This window comes from Aspergillus viridinutans (genome assembly GCF_018404265.1).
Source record: "Aspergillus viridinutans IFM 47045 DNA, scaffold_4, whole genome shotgun sequence".
In the NCBI taxonomy this organism is placed as follows: Eukaryota; Fungi; Ascomycota; class Eurotiomycetes; order Eurotiales; family Aspergillaceae; genus Aspergillus; species Aspergillus viridinutans.
The window spans coordinates 591,668-607,550 of NW_025091220.1; the positions used below are offsets into that span (position 1 = coordinate 591,668).

The window sequence follows — 15,883 nt, forward strand, 5'->3', positions numbered from 1 at the left end:
CACCTACCCCGCCAGGGCGCTGTTGACCGAAAATCTGCCAACAACTCGCTCGTGCTCCTGTCTTCACACGCAAGTCACAAACAAAGTCACAAAACCTTCCTGGGAGGCTGCAGCATATCCTTGTCCTACGAACTTTGTGCATTGTCAAAGCGACGATTTACACCATGGCCGGCACAACCCCGAATCTCTACAGCTTTCCCAACACCGACGCTTTGGCCCCGCACTTGAGGGCCTATGTGCTCCGGTGTCAGAACTCCGCCATCAATCGCCACAACACTTTCCGTGTCGCTGTATCGGGCGGTTCTCTACCAGCAGTTCTCGCCAAGGCTCTCCTTGCGCCTTCAAACGGTTCTCCCGAGGACACTGTCCGGTTCGATAAATGGGACGTTTTCTTCGCCGACGAACGCGCTGTCCCTCTTGACCACCCTGACAGCAACTACCGCCTGCTCAAGGATGAGCTCCTAAGCAAGATTCCCGCTGAAATGGGCACTCCTAAAGTTCATCCCATCGACGCCGACCATGTCAACGATGACGACACGCAGGAGCTTGCGGACCTGTACCAGGACGACTTGATGCGCTCGTTCGCTGCCAAGGACAGCGTCAAGCTGCCTGTCTTTGATCTCATTCTTTTGGGTTGTGGTCCCGACGGTCACACCTGCAGTCTCTTCCCCGGCCATGAACTGTTGCGAGAGAAGGATGCCTGGGTGGCCGCGGAGACCAACTCGCCCAAGCCGCCACCAAAGCGCATAACCCTCACGTTGCCGGTTGTCACGCACGCCGTCAGCATCGCTTTCGTGGCCACTGGAGCGGGAAAGAAAGAGATCCTGAAGCAGATTTTCGATGCGGAAGAGGGACGGGATCTACCCTCGGCGCTCGTCAACCAGGGTGGTGGGGAAAAAGTGAGCTGGTTCACCGACCATGCTGCCATTGATGGGGTTGCATTCCCCAGACGTGGAAGCTTGTAAGCTGTGTTGTGGACTTATGAATGGCGTTATGTTTTATTGCTACTTTTTGCTTTTGAGAACAGTCACGGGAGCAAAAGTACCTCTACCTTTCACACGAGTCTTCTAGGTTTCCTGGCTGGCGTTACGGCCTAGAAATTGGATTAATGCAGGGACAGTGACTTTGAACCGAGATTCATTCTTATCATGAGTCTACTCTCAATGCAATGAGTTCGTCGTTTGGCCTTGGTCTTCATTTAGAAGTGAAGGTGACAGAAAAGTCTACATAGACGGCGGTGAGGGTAGTCAAATGCCTAGCTTGAGAACATTGAAACATTGAATGTTTTATGAATGACCGTATATACGAACTATTACCGTAATCAAATGAAGAAATAAAGCACCCGTCCAGGAGCATATCCGTAAGCTCCAAGTATCCTGATTGTCGACAAATACGGAGTACAACTCGTGGAGATCATCTGCGCCAAGCTTCGTTCTCATTGTTAGTGTTTACAAGATCCTTTCCTGCACGAAGCCGCATCACTCCTGACTACCTCGTCTTCTAAGTCATTAAACACCCAGGTCAGACACAGTTATACTTATTTTTATCCCTCCCATTTAGAGAAATGACTCAAATGATCTAAACCCAAGCGCAACCATGCCAATTCCTACTCGCTCCCTTTCCCTCAGAGGACAAAGTAAACAGGTTAGTGTTGCGAATCAGAACCAACCCCTTGCCCAACCAGCTACGCAGTCGGTCCAAACCAGACCCCTGTCTCTCGGCTTCAGCTTCGTTTTTATTCCCACACATCTACGTGGCTATTGGCTGGAATACGTTACTCACTCTCACCAAGTCCACCGCGGGACGCACAGCAGGGAGCAAAATGACAGATGGCGATGGCGATGGCGACGGATCCGCGGACACGAGCGCAAGCACAAGCACAAGTACGAGCACAGCCGATCGCAGAAAAAGTCTCCTCCCTCAGCGCAGTATCCCCGTTCGTGATCGAGATGGTGCTGCACCGGTGCGGCAGCAGCTGGAGACACGGTTACAGCGAGGGAGTCGAGTCTTGAGTAAGATGCCGGTAACACAGAAGCAGCAGGAGGAGGGACCTTCGGAATCCGGCACGCCAGTGACAGCACCGGCGCCAGCGGCAGCTACAGCTACGGCGGCGAATACTCGACGACGGAGTTTGATGCGACCTAGCCCGTTGAAGACGGGGACAGCTACAGCTACGAATGCGGGCACAAGGACAGGGACGGGGACGGGGACAGGAACAGCGACAGGGATTGGAACGAACCCGAGCGGGAGGGTCGCTACGACGCCGAAGAGCGCGACCTTCGGTGCGCAGGGATTGTCGACCTCACCGAGGAAACGGGATGGGGTCTCGTCAATGTCCCCGAAGAAAACGGATATGCCGCCGCCGGCACGGCCGACCCGGTCCGCTTCGATGAGACAGCCTTTGAAAGCTGGTGCTGGTGCTGGCGCAGGTTCCGGGGCCCCGGCCACTGGGGTTAGGCATGTGCGGCACCAGAGCCAGATTGTGGCGCCGTCGTCGAGTCAGACTCGGGTTTCGAAGAGGAGCGACTCGCAGTCTTCTGGGTCCACGTCTACGACGGCGGGGTTGGCAGCCGGGAGATCGAGTGGGCAGTTTACGACGTATCAGCAGCAGTTCTCGCCGAGGAAGGTGGTGAGACCGGCGGCTTCGTCTGCTGCCAGGGCGTCCGCGGATGGGGAGGATTCACTGATTCCGGCGGCGTGGCCGGAGATTGCGGCGCTTCAGACGGAATTACTACAGTTGAGCTTGCTACATTCGTCGTCACTACAGCAGATGGCGGCACTGGAGGCCGAGTCGGGGGAACAGCTACAGACCAAGTATGACGCGGTCGCGAAGACGTATCGCGCGATTGTTGGGGAAGAAAAGGAGTGCCAGCGGTTGCTGAATGGGCAGGCCTTGAATCGCTGGCTTGAGAATGCCAGCGAACAGGGTGGTCGCCAGAATTTCGCTGCGCAGATCCAGGTCTTTTCGCAGCTGGTGCAGGAAGTGTGTGATTTGACCGACAGCGGAGGGAGGTATACGATGCTTGTCCAGGAATTCGAGGAATGGTTCCGGAGAGCGCAAGCGATTGAGAGCATGCGACTTCATCGACAACAGGGAGATGCGAGCCATGTGGTTTTCATTGATCCGCTCGATCGCGTATGGAAGGACGAGGTGCACGCCATGACTATGAAGCTTGAACAGAGCTTGAGGCAGCTGCAGAGCCTGGATATCGCGGGCTACGACGGACCAGAGCAAGTGCTAGCTGATGCTGCACTTGTGCGCACAGCCAAGGGACTAGACGTGATGATCGCTTCGATGGTGGACGAGTTGAAAGCGATACGTAGGATCGAAGCGCAGATTGTAAGGTCGGAGAGGGAGTGGGTTAGTCAGCTCACAGCCGAATTGGCTGCAACCCACCCGCGAGATGGGAGGGGCCCGCGGCCTGGAATGTGGAGAACTGCGCTGTTGAGGTCATAGACGATTCTATTTGGATTTATCTGATGGATCGACCATGGAATCCACGGAATATCTATCGCTTCGCAGAGCGTGAGTACCAAAGACATGACGCTCAGTAGCCAGCACTGTACCTAGCACCTTGGCCGCAGCCGTCTAGGGTACTGGCAAAGGACTGAAATTTAACCACGGCCCATACGTAGGTAGGGCTGACGCTAGACAGCACACCTGGTAGGAAGGAGAGAAGAGGGGGAACAGCGAGCAGCAAGAGAAACCAGTCAAAGAAGAGCTGTCTCGAGCAGGCCCACCGACAGCAAACTCGGGCAAAAGGGTTTCACAATGACACATTCAATGCATCTGCCGTCTGTCGGTACGAGAAAGTGTCATCGACAGGGACGGAAAACCTGTTCCTCGCCTGATCCATGATTCCAACCCATCTGCATTCCTGAGACTGCTCACACTCCCGCCAACGGTCTCGACGGGACCCATGAAAATCCTGATCAGTGCAATGGGCCGCGGGTTGATATTCGGGCTAGTATGCCTTGATTTGAACGAATCGCCTCGCGTCACGGAAGTAGTCTCCTTTTTTTTGTCGATCATACACTTTACCTTGGTTTTTTTTCCCAACCATGCAAGTCTCAGAATTCGGGAGTTGGGGGGGGTGGAGGGGCCGCCTGAGAGGTACCGGAAGTCTGGAAGGTTGTCCTTGTTCTCCATAAAAATGATAGCAATCAGCCACTGAAACCTGAATTTGTACGATGCGGAAAACAGGACTTTTGCATTTCCGTGCCCGGGATTCTGCCAGGGTACCTTAATTCTTAGACCTGTTTTGTGTCTGAGATCGCCATTTCGATCAGGATTTTCGGTAGAATGGGCGTTGATGAGTTGATGAAATGATGAGCATAGAATGACAGTGTTTTGCCACGAGTATCTGCCAAGGTCCTAGAAAGGTATTGAACAAAGTAGAGAGGTAGAAGCTGAGAAAACGAGGATAGACAGCGGACAGCCTAACATACTTTAAGCAGTAAGCAAGCTAAAGTATCTTCCCTAGTCTTGCTGGTAGTAGTACTATTTATCTACTACCTATTAGATATTCGGCAGAGTAGCAGCCAGCCAGCCCGCGGGGGCACAGACATCTAGATTCCTGAGTTTGCTGCAACCTGTAAGCCATTCAGAGTGCTTCAAACCGCATCAGAGACAGTGACAGGCGGGCTTGCTTGACTAAGCGGTGGAGTCTCTGCCGGCGCGATCAGCATCGTCGGGTCCGACTCGGGTGTCACATTTCAGAGAAACTCGTGCTGAACGGTAGACTAAAGTAAAAAGATGCGATCCAGTTGCAGATGGTGAGAGAGAAAAGTATACAGCAAGAAGAGGGGCGTAATTCTTGCCGAGACAATATCAAGTAATGATTGACAAGCAAAGGGCTATATATTTATTACTTGTCAGATGTAAGTAGAGGTGGTCTCCAGAAGAAGAATGGATCCAGCAACAGTACGGAGTACAACCTAGAGCACATAGGAAAGACATACATACATACAATAGTGGTTCGGTGGGTTTGAGTCTGGATCTGGAACGGATGGATCGATCTATCTGGCTTAAGAGTCAAGCCTCAAGCCCCCTCTTCCCGTTCTTTTCGTTTGTTCTTCTTACCGTTTCTATCTAATATTCCACCTCTTTTATCCCTCTTTTCGGTCTCATTCCCTTATCGATCCGATCTACTCAGATTAGCTTCGCTGATCTTGCTTCTGCCTTTTCTCTTCCCCGGATCTTCTTCCCCCCTTGTTTCTTACCTGCTTCATCTCTTGTCTACCACATTCTTTCCTGGCCAACTGTCTATCGCTGGGACTGACGTCACCTTCCCCCAAGAGAATCCGACGGCACAGAAGAACAGAAGCTCTGACCCGGTCGAGATGGTCCACACGCCAGGAGACTAGAAAGCCGCCTCCCATTTAGATCGAATATCTGGCCCTAGCTTCTGCATCGACGCCAACCATGAAGGACTCACTGTATGATCGCATCTGGCGCCGGGAGTCGGGATACACTTCACCGTCGGCGACTATTCGTGGTATATATGGCTCCAAGGAATGGATCGACGATTTGGATATTGTAAATGAGCTGGGAGGTCACACAGGCTGCGTCAACGCGTTATGGTATGTGCTAGCTGCGAGACCACTAATCATGGACTTTCTCTGACGAGGTTCCTTGTGTCCGGCGGTAGTTGGTCGCGGTCTGGTCGGCTGTTGGCCTCGGGTTCTGACGATCTGCATCTCAACATCTATTCCTACCAGCCGGAATCCTCGTCCGCGCCCTTTACGCTCAACACCACCCTTTACACGGGCCACAAGGCGAACATCTTCTCGACCAAGTTCATGCCCCATTCGAACGATCGCACGCTGGTGACGTGCGCCGGTGATTCTCAAGTGCGCGTCTTTGACATCGAGTATTCCGCAGGTAACAGCGACGTCGCCGCAACGTCTGCCTTTTCTGCGTCGGCCCGGAGCCGTCGCTTCAACAATTTCTTTAGCAATGCGCGCTATCTGAACGAAACAAACACAAATTGCAGAGTCTATCGGAGTCACGCGGATCGGGTCAAGAGGATTGTCACCGAGTCTTCTCCGTACCTCTTTCTCACGTGTTCGGAGGATGGCGAGGTTCGTCAGTGGGATTTGCGCCAGCCGTCTTCCGCCTATCCGCAGCCGCGCGGGGGACAGGGCTTCATGGCGTACCGGCCGGGTCTGGATCATGACGATTCGAATGTGCCTCCTCCGCTGATTTCGTATAAACAGTACCATCTGGATCTCAACACCATCTCGTGCTCCTCGAGTCAACCGCATTACATCGCGCTGGGCGGCGCCCATTTGCATTGCTTCTTGCACGACAGGCGAATGCTCGGGCGGGATCTGTTTGCGGAAAAGGGCCATCCTGGGGGCCTTTCCGACAGCGGTAGCCATCACGATGAGGAACTCATGGGACAGGCGACGAGATGCGTTCGGAGGTTTGCCCCCGGCGGTAAGAGACGAATGAGCCCACGAGATAATGGGCATATTACCGCCTGTAAGATCAGCGACGCCAATCCGAACGAGATGGTTGTCAGCTGGTCCGGAGACCATGTATACAGTTTTGATCTGGTTCGGAGTCCGGACGCGTACGACCCGGCGTCGGCGGTTCAGAAGTCCGTGCAAGGAAGTCCTAGTTCACGTAGACGCCGAAGCTCAAAGAACAGAAAACGTAAACGGCAAAAGGGAGCTTCGCTGTCGTCGCAGTCTAGCGGCAACCGCCATCAATCGCGTCGGCGATCGGCGGAACACGATGACAGCGGTGAGCTAGCCTTCAGAGTCCGCTATGGCAATGGAGAGATGGAGGATATCCCGTTCCCCTCGCTATCCGAAACGGTATCGAGCGCTCCGCCAAATGTGTTGGAGCAGGCGCAGTATTCGGTTCTGAACGAGGCACAGCGGCTGAGCATGCGTATCGCCAAAGGACTTGTCAAGCTGCGCAAGGCCCTCTTCTCCTTGGAAGCATCGGTGCGCGAAGCCACCGAGGCATCAAGCCCATCCGACCTGACGCCGTACACTGCCTCTTTTTCTACTGTGTTGACACACGCGGCGGAGCATCTGCCCCGAATGGGAGAAGTCATGCGGACCTGGAGATATCCTCTCGACCCGAGTCCAGACGTTGTGAGCTTCCAGCAATCTCTTCGCCGTAATCGGGAATCTTCCTGGAGATTCGTCCAAGCTGCGGGAACACTTGCACGGTTTCTGGGAGGTGAGATCCAAAGTTTTTCCGAAAATGAAGATTCGACGATGAACCTATTCCAGCAGATAGTACCTGCACCCGGTGAGAATAACGTGATTGTCACGAAAGAGCAATTTGGCTATGATTTCGTCAAAGCTGTCTTGCTGTTCTTCGAAGGAGGAAGGGCCGCTGTATTGGCTGGGTTCAAGAGCAATCCCTTTCACAGGCGTAATCTGGCGCGGTATCCGATTCCTGAAATAGCTGACGACAGTGCTATCGAATCGGTCCTGGTTCCTTACCTTCAAAGCTTGGCAGGGGACTATCCGGTGGTGAATGTCGATGCCTCGAGATTCGAACATGACAGCACTCGCACACTGTTTCCGACACAACATGCTGCAGTTGCCGCCTTTGCAAATGCCTTGAAACTGCCGTTGGAGGATTTGGGACATGTTGCAGCCAGGGTTAATGGTGATGGTGGGACTGCACATCACGTTCGATCCCTTGACCGGGCTTCAGCAACCAGGTTCTGGGTTCTCAGGGTAGGTCGAGGCATCTTGATGGAGACAGGTACTGGAGTCAACTACGCCTTTGTGAACCGGGCCTTTGGCGGGCTGCGCACAGAAATCGAAGATAACTCGGACAGTGAGCTTCCGCAAGAGAGATTGCAAGAGGATATTGACGCTAGCGTTGAGGAGGAGCCGATTCAAGACGTGCACCTAGTGACTTCTGGTGGCCCTACGAGCGGAGACTCTACTCATGGGCACCCACGAACGCGGTCCACTAACGGCGGCCCGGGAGTTAGAGATGGGCACTCCACTGAGCACGGCGATGCGGTGGTCGTGAGCGAGGATGGCTTCGACGAATCAACCGAAGATGAAGAAGAGGACGAGGATGAAGGAGACTTCGACATGGAACTTGGCGATTCTTCTGACGAGGACGAGGATGAGGACGAAGCCGAGGAGCATCTGATCAACAGATATGGTTTTCGACGAACGCGAAGAGAGGATGTCGAACTGGACGTGCCTTGTTCCTCGCATACTAAAGTCTATCGGGGGCATTGTAACATCAAAACAGTCAAAGACGTCAATTACTTTGGGCTGAATGATGAGTACGTCGTGAGCGGCAGTGACTCTGGCCATATATTCATCTGGGATCGGAAAACAGCGAACCTGGTCAACATACTCGAGGCGGATAGCGAAGTTGTCAACGTTGTGCAAGGTATGTTCATTTTTGACAACATAAACGGCATTAACTCATGCTCATTTGTAAGGACACCCGTTTGAACCGACCATCGCCGCTTCTGGAATCGACAACACTATCAAGATCTTCTCACCCGATCGCCATGCGCAGGAAAATGCACGCCGCGGCATCAACATCCTGGACCCCGATAACCCAGCCAGCGCGCTCGGTGCAAACGTTGCCGGTATTGGCGGCCTCAAAAGTTGCAAACGCATCCATGATAGCTACCGGATCATGAGCCAGAACGACGTCGATCGTCAAGGAGGCATGAGCGAGGCGTACATCACTGTAAGTCATCTGCTTCGTTGTTCTTGGGCTTTTATCCTCCTATTTTCCTGCATAATCTGACACCGTCATTCTCAGAGGAGTATGCTGGCTCGGTTAGCTGCTACTTTACGGCAAAGACAGACTGCTGGAGGTGCATTGGTGGACGGAGCGGGCGAGGGCGCTACCATTGTCCTGGACGAAAATTGCACTGTAAGCTCTCGTATTATTCTTATTTCTTGGCATCTTCATGGTTTGGAGACTAAACGTGTTCTGTGCAGGTGATGTGAGTCCGCCTCGCTAGATGGTCTCGAAGCGTGGTCAACTGGTCAACTGGCCATGCGTACGATTCTTCAACGTTATTATTAGACCCAGGCTGCCAACATTGTTATATACACCATTCTTGGGACTCTTGGGCATGTCATGCACTGGCAGCGTATTGTAGTAAGTAGCACTTGGACATGGTAAAATCGATCGACAGAATCGACGGAATTGTAGCGTACATAATCACAAATGCTCTGCCTCATCCATAATCCATATACCTCCAGAACTGCAGAACTGCAGTGCAACCTAGCCAGTGATGGGCTATGATCAGCTTGTCAATTATCATATTTTGTGTTATCATCACGTGATGATAGCGATACCCCACGTTCAAAAAAAAATCGAGATGGATTATGGCTCCAAGGTCTTGGTGAAGCAATTGCAATTTGATGCCGTTCTTGAAAATTCGTGTATAGCACCTAGTCCTTCTTGTCATTATTATTTGTTGGTCTACACATAGAAACCCCGGAGTATACCAACCTGAATATACCCTCCACGATCCAGAACACGGCATATACCTCGCATATAAGAACAGATTACGAATTCTACTTAGCAGCAACAGCTCAATTTCCCAGATACCTGAATATACTCGCTGCTCCGCAGCTCGCAAACGATAGAACATAAACATGGGCACAGACACAGGCACAGACACAGACACGCTCCTCCGCGAACGCTCCGAAGTAACCTCCCAGCTGTACGCCGACCCGCACAATCCGCACAGATACCTTGACCGAGGCCGGATACACGAGCGCCTGGGCTTCTCGGACCTTGCGTCGGCGGATGCGTACCGGGCTTTGTCGCTGCTGGAGTCTGTTGTTGATCCCGATGGGTGCGAGTTTCAGGCTAGGCGGCGGGTTGGGAGTGGTGATGAGGAGGAGGATGGGGAGTTTGAGGATATATCGCAGGAGGAATATGATGGTATGATTGGGGGCGTGTATGGGTTGCTTGTGAGGAGCTTGGTTCGGTGTGGGTGTTACCGGGATGCGTATGAATTCTGTGTGCGTGGGCTTGCGCTGTTGGAGGATGCGGGTGTGGGTGCCGAGGATGAGATCGCTGGGCTGAAAACGCAGCTGGGGATACTGAAGACGGTGTATGCTGCTAAGCATGGGAAGGAAGGTGAAGAGGAGGTGGTGGTGGTGGACCCGAGCGTGCTGAATGCGCAGGGCTACGCGAGGCGGGTGCTCTACCCGTGGAACACGCATGAGCCTGACCGCAAGGCGCCCGAGACACTGGCGTTGCTGAACGAGCGCCTGAAAGATGTTGCGCCCAAGTGCGAGGTCAGGGCTGTTGCGCTGCCCGCGTTGCATGGCACGACTACTGCCGCCGACGAGAGCGCAGCAGAAGTCTCCGTGCAACTGGGTCTGTTCGCAAAGGAAGACATCGCTCCCGGGAAGATCCTGCTGCGCGAGTCATCGCTGCTCACAGCCACCAACCGCCTCCACGATGACCTCTGCGATGCCTGCAACGCTCCCCTGCCAGAGCTCTCGTCCGCCGATCCCCCCGTCGCCTGCACCGGCTGCGCCGACACCATCTTCTGCAGCCGGAAATGCCACGACACGGCCCAAACGGTCTACCACGGCGCCGTCTGCGGCCTCATGGACAACCTCGAGTCGATCGGCAAGGATATCCCCGACCCGAAGGACAAGGCCGATTACCTGTACCTCCTGCTCCTGGGCCGGGCCATCGCCATGGCCGCCACGCAGGATATGCACCCGCTCGACCTTCCAGAGGTAAAGTACATCTGGGGCGACTTCCACGACCTCGACCTCAACGACCCCTCAGGCTCAGATGACCCCACCGCCACCCTCCCCTTCTCCTTCCAGCTCAATATCCTGCAGCCGATGCGCATCCTCGAGGAAATGGAACTCGATCCGTACGCCAGCCTCGCCCGCTACGACACCTGGGTGCTCAACACGCTGTACGCCAAATTCCGGGGCACCGCGTCAGGCCGCCTCTCCACCTGGGACGGCGGGCCGGAGCTCTGCGCCGTGCATCCGCTCTGGTGTCTGGCGAACCACTCGTGTGACCCCAACGTGCGCTGGGAATGGGGCGGCGAGATTACGTTCCGGGCGCGGACGGCGTCGGAGCGAGCGGTGTGGAAGGGGGAGGGGGCGCCTGTGCGGCGGACGGGCGAGGGGATCAAGGCGGATGAAGAGATTCTGAATCACTACTGTGATATTGGGCTTGATGTGAAGGAGCGGAGGGAGTGGGCTAGGGGCGCGCTTGGGGGATTGTGTCAGTGTGCCAGGTGTGTCTGGGAGGCTTCTACGGCGTAGATGATTGGACTTGGTACATAGAATGGTTGTGACGGCGATACAGCACTCGAGATACCCGATAGATGACTGAATGACATATGCGAATCTTACAGACACTTCATACATACGACCAATAGATTCAATGCAGATAGTCAAGACTGGTATTGTGCATAACAGCTTACAAACGAATTCACAGCCTAGAAATATAGATACATCTTTGAGAACCCTTGCCCTCCCATGTTGTTCCAGTGATTTTGACCATTAAAACCTGCTGAGTCATTGTACAATGTCCGAGAACCAAAGGCATAATTCAATATGAGCTTTTCTCTTGTTACAAATAGTCGGAGGCGCGGCCCCGACGAGGCGGAGTCCTAGAAAGAGATTTGCGCTTGTTGGAGTCGCGAGGTGGAGGCGAGCGAGATCGTGAGACGGAGCTCGAGTTCCTCCTGCGTCTCTGTTCACGTCCATACCGCGGAGGAGGACTGGGCGATCGTGACAAAGAATCGCCACGGGCACGGCGACCAGGAGGAGGACGTTGAGGCGATACACTTCTCTCGGCACGTCGACGAGGAGGAGAAAGAGACTGCGAGGAGTAGCGTCTGCCACGCGCCCTTGCATCCCCAGCTCGGGGTGGTGGGGTAACAGAGCGCGACGGTGACCTAGAGTAAGACCGGTCTCTCCGGCTGTAAGAGGTTCGCCTTCTCGGCGGCGTGACGGATCGCGAAGGAGAGCGCGAGGCATAGGATTTGTCACGGACACGTTTAGGTGGTGTACGAGAGACTGACGATCTTTTTCGGCCAGCTGGCGAGCGTGAACGACTATAGGACACTGAGCGCCGACGAGACTTTGGAACGGGAGATCTCGATCGACTGTAGCTTGGGGTATAACTTCTTCCTCGAGAAGATCCAGACACTGATCTCGAGTACGACCTTCCACGACTAACCGAGGGACGCCGACCGCGGCTTCGTGAAGGAGACCGTGAATACGAATATGACCGCGAGCGAGACCGAGGAGAACCTGTGCATGTGGAGCAGGTAGAATGTGAACTGACGGACTCCGAATCCGACTCTGCGTCGCGTGCAGGCAGGGCGGGAACAGTCGGCTTGGGAAGATTCTTCAAGTGTTCCCGCATGTCTTCCGTCAGAATACCGAAGCCGATACTCGTGAAGTAATTGATTGAAAAGCGGGTGTTGCGAGGGTTGTCCAGAGGGAAAAGTCCCTCGAAGCTGGGGCGCAGAACTTCATCTCTCAGGCGCTCCTGCAACTTCGCAAGGCCAAGATGTTCCCCTAGATCCTGGAACAGAATCTTGATGAAGATACGGCTGCTAGATGTCGTCTCGTCTTCATTGAGGTGAATGACGGACAAGACATGCCAGCCAATGGCGCCTGTGCTCAGCATATGGCCAAAGAAACGGGCTATATTGCGCAGACGATTAGTTTCGTATCGATGGATTGTGTCGTAATACTTGGCGAAGGCAGCTTCAAAAAGATCAGACCATAAACGGTTGATTTTCGCGAATCGCTCTCCAATCAAGCCATAGAATTTCGAGTAAGTTCGCTCTTGGGAACAACATTCGATGACCATCGAGGGTAGTTCTGGCTCCAGGCCAGGCGGCAACGAGATCTTCATGAGTTTGTGGCAACATTCTTCGAAGTCGATACTGGACATGATAGTCAAGTAGATTGTTCGCCGGAGATTGACGAGATCTGTATTGCTCTGATCCTTGATCTCCATCTGTCGTACTTCCTCCTCTTCCTCGTCAGAACTCTCGTCGGTTTCGTCCTCGTCTTCTTCATCATCGCTAGCCTCGCCAAGGATCTCGGCCTTGAGCTTCTTGTAAGCCTCTTCGTGCTCCTCCCACTGAGGATCGTATTTGAAGACATTGAGACCATCTTGAGTATCAATCTCATCATCGAGACCGATACGATGGGTGATCTGATCTTCCTCCTCAACTAGATCGAGTTCCTCCTTGATCGCCGGATTGTCCTTGTATCTATCCTTGCGAACCTGGAACAGGACCTCGATCATATATTGAACTCGTTTGTCGATGTCGGCCTCGTGCAAAATATTCCTGAATTGATCAAACACCGCCAGAGCGATGGGAGCGCTCATCTCTTCCAAGTGCTGGCCAACTTCCCTGGTCAGACCGACGGCAATCTCCACACTATCATCTGTAGGTTTATGTAGTAGCAGAAGAAGAATCTGGGCGGCAAGCATTTCGTGAGCGACTTGCTGGTTACACAGATGGGCGATAAAAGTTGTGGATGAGATGCAGACGGCTTTATCATTTCGCTTGAATGCTTTTCGGAATTGGACAATCAACCTATTGAGCAGCAATTCGCCGACCTGAGGCAACTTGGTATTGACAATGGCCGTCATCGCCGCGTAGATCGGTGTAAACGGTAAACTCGCCGCTTGCGCCTTCATGATGCTCCTGCAGAACAAACCTCGGCCACGGACCAGGTTCTCCCCGAAGAGCTCGGGAACGATGAACTTGATGTTGGAAACATTGACCTTGTTGATGAGACCGTTGATGGACTTCTTCAGAGCTTCCCATGCCATACGCTGGTATTCTTTGCTGTTCTTGTCCGTGATCTGCGCCTGCAGCGCGCGCAATCGAGCTGGTGGTATGTATGTGCCCCCAGATCGCATATTCAAAAGTTTTTCATACTCAGCTTTGGCGGCAGCTTGCTTCTCCTCCTCCGTCATGGGCTTCCGTGCAGCTTCCTGCTTCTCATGCTGACGGAGGCGCTCGGCCAGCTGGCGCTCTCTTTCGACCGCACGCTCAGGATCGATACGCGGCGCATCCCCATCATCCTTCAGCGAGTCACCAGGTGGCGAGCGACGGCGACGAGGGGAAGGGGACCGAGATGGAGGAGAGCGTTTTCGCGAGGCTGAGGGTTGTGGAGAGTACGAGGTGCCTGGGGGAGGTGTAGGCACGCGAACGGCGGATTGCAACACGACAGAATCCGTCATGGTTGCACTGTGTCTGAATCTACAACTCCGGAGTTTCTTGAGCTAGATATCAACTCCAGAGCTCGAGATGCAGTATGTGATCCGACAAAGTTCCATCAGTTGGGAACGTGAGGCGGCGAAGGGAGGAAAGCCTTAGCGTCCAACAATGTCACGTGACAACTGAGGAGCCAAGCTGGCCTGGACTGTTTATGGGCAGTATCAGAGGAGACATTTCGTTTTGCACTTCCTGCGCTTTTGTTAGGAAGGAAATAACCCAATTCGAGCATCCATTATGGTGAGCGTTCAGTGCCCCCTCGGCCATACCCCCCTTATACTGACTGACTCTGATCGCAGCTGGGCCAACTCGTGGGATCTGCCATGCTCTTGGTCGCTACCGCGATCTTCCTCTATTATACGGCTTGGACTCTCCTTATGGTACTTAATCCACACACCTCTTGACGACGCCTGACACGAAAACTAACTATCAACAGCCATTCGTTGACCCCGGACACCCTCTTCATGACCTCTTTCCTCCTCGCGTGTGGGCGATCCGCATACCTGTCATTCTGACTCTACTGGGTTCGGCCGTGGTTGGTACCTTCATTGGGTTGGTAATGATCAACAGCAACAGAAAGAAAGCCGCCAAAGCTGCTGCTGCGAAGAAGAAGACCTGAATATTGCCAAGAAGGGGTGGCATACAAAGGCCCGGTGAACAAAGCAAAGTCTACCGGAGTTGTGCAAGGGGGTTTCCCCTTGGTTTTATCTAATAAACATGTAACAATATTATCTAAATTCTTTGACGTTCGTTTTACCCCTGTCGAATTAGAGAGGAATCCTTCACGTTGTCTCATCATGAGCATGTCGATGCTTGTCAATGACAAACCGATAGGTCATCGGCAGGCACACAAGTCTACGGTACGAGGTGTCATAGGGAAATGGTACCTTGACGGAGAATTCCCTGGACGATGACAAGCATAGTCTTGATATGACCAGCAGGTATCACGTCTCAGTCGTCGCTTGATCGTCCACCAATGAGACCTTGGGGCCTTACAGATCATGGCTATGCTGCAGACGTGACCCCGTGACAAACTTGACACCGAACACCTGACGCTTGATCCTGAGTCGGAAAGACTTGGTCATTGTTTGACTGGCGGTCACCTCCGGGGGCAACCGTGGATACGTGGAATGTTTGAGCCAAGTTCTAACATCTAGTTGATGATGGTGATGATCATGACCTGCCACCTCTTCCTATGAGGACAGCCCTCAAGCAAATCACGTGTGACATGCTGACCCCGTGTTTCGGGCGCGGATTGTTTGCAATGTTTGTCTTACCCCTCATGCGGGATGGAGGTGGTTGTTTGTAATGCCGTTACCAGCAAAGATACGGTACCTCGTGCCAGATATATAGTCACAGGCATTCATGCTCCAAGATCAGCTGTCGAGAATTCCGTGAGAGATTCTGTAGCATTGAAGTATAGGCTCTGTCTGAATACCTTATCATTTCAACAACTTGTACATATATACTGTAGATGAGACCTGGTTTTTGAGGGGTGCCACCAGAGATACGGAGCTGAAAGTAGGGGGGCGGGCAGATAGGTACCTTACTCTGTACTGATAAGGAGAAACCAGCTCTGGAACTATTGACTGATGCCTCCTAGCTGATGCAGATAACGGGTAAAC

The 15,883-nt window shown here is 53.4% G+C and overlaps 6 protein-coding genes across 6 annotated transcripts; 5 read left to right on the plus strand and 1 right to left on the minus strand.

The window, feature by feature from the left end:
- Positions 1 to 164: 164 nt before the first annotated feature.
- Positions 165 to 965, plus strand: Aspvir_006220 (6-phosphogluconolactonase; the record flags this gene model as incomplete). Its single annotated transcript, XM_043269426.1, has 1 exon — positions 165 to 965. The coding sequence occupies one exon, from the start codon at positions 165 to 167 to the stop codon at positions 963 to 965; it is 801 nt and encodes a 266-aa protein (XP_043125361.1).
- Positions 966 to 1,822: 857 nt separating this feature from the next.
- Positions 1,823 to 3,457, plus strand: Aspvir_006221 (uncharacterized protein; the record flags this gene model as incomplete). The annotated part of the gene is made up of 1 exon (XM_043269427.1): positions 1,823 to 3,457. One exon carries the CDS (start codon positions 1,823 to 1,825, stop codon positions 3,455 to 3,457), a length of 1,635 nt encoding a protein of 544 aa, XP_043125362.1.
- Positions 3,458 to 5,425: 1,968 nt separating this feature from the next.
- Positions 5,426 to 8,961, plus strand: Aspvir_006222 (WD repeat-containing protein; the record flags this gene model as incomplete). The annotated part of the gene is made up of 5 exons (XM_043269428.1): positions 5,426 to 5,583; positions 5,652 to 8,386; positions 8,439 to 8,695; positions 8,771 to 8,884; positions 8,953 to 8,961. 5 exons carry the CDS (start codon positions 5,426 to 5,428, stop codon positions 8,959 to 8,961), a joined length of 3,273 nt encoding a protein of 1,090 aa, XP_043125363.1.
- Positions 8,962 to 9,618: 657 nt separating this feature from the next.
- Positions 9,619 to 11,268, plus strand: Aspvir_006223 (putative MYND domain protein; the record flags this gene model as incomplete). Its single annotated transcript, XM_043269429.1, has 1 exon — positions 9,619 to 11,268. The coding sequence occupies one exon, from the start codon at positions 9,619 to 9,621 to the stop codon at positions 11,266 to 11,268; it is 1,650 nt and encodes a 549-aa protein (XP_043125364.1).
- Positions 11,269 to 11,578: 310 nt separating this feature from the next.
- Positions 11,579 to 14,224, minus strand: Aspvir_006224 (pre-mRNA-splicing factor cwc22; the record flags this gene model as incomplete). Its single annotated transcript, XM_043269430.1, has 1 exon — positions 11,579 to 14,224. The coding sequence occupies one exon, from the start codon at positions 14,222 to 14,224 to the stop codon at positions 11,579 to 11,581; it is 2,646 nt and encodes an 881-aa protein (XP_043125365.1).
- Positions 14,225 to 14,495: 271 nt separating this feature from the next.
- Aspvir_006225 (dolichol phosphate-mannose biosynthesis regulatory protein) lies at positions 14,496 to 14,877 on the plus strand (the record flags this gene model as incomplete). The annotated part of the gene is made up of 3 exons (XM_043269431.1): positions 14,496 to 14,498; positions 14,558 to 14,638; positions 14,695 to 14,877. The coding sequence occupies 3 exons, from the start codon at positions 14,496 to 14,498 to the stop codon at positions 14,875 to 14,877; spliced, it is 267 nt and encodes an 88-aa protein (XP_043125366.1).
- Positions 14,878 to 15,883: the final 1,006 nt, after the last annotated feature.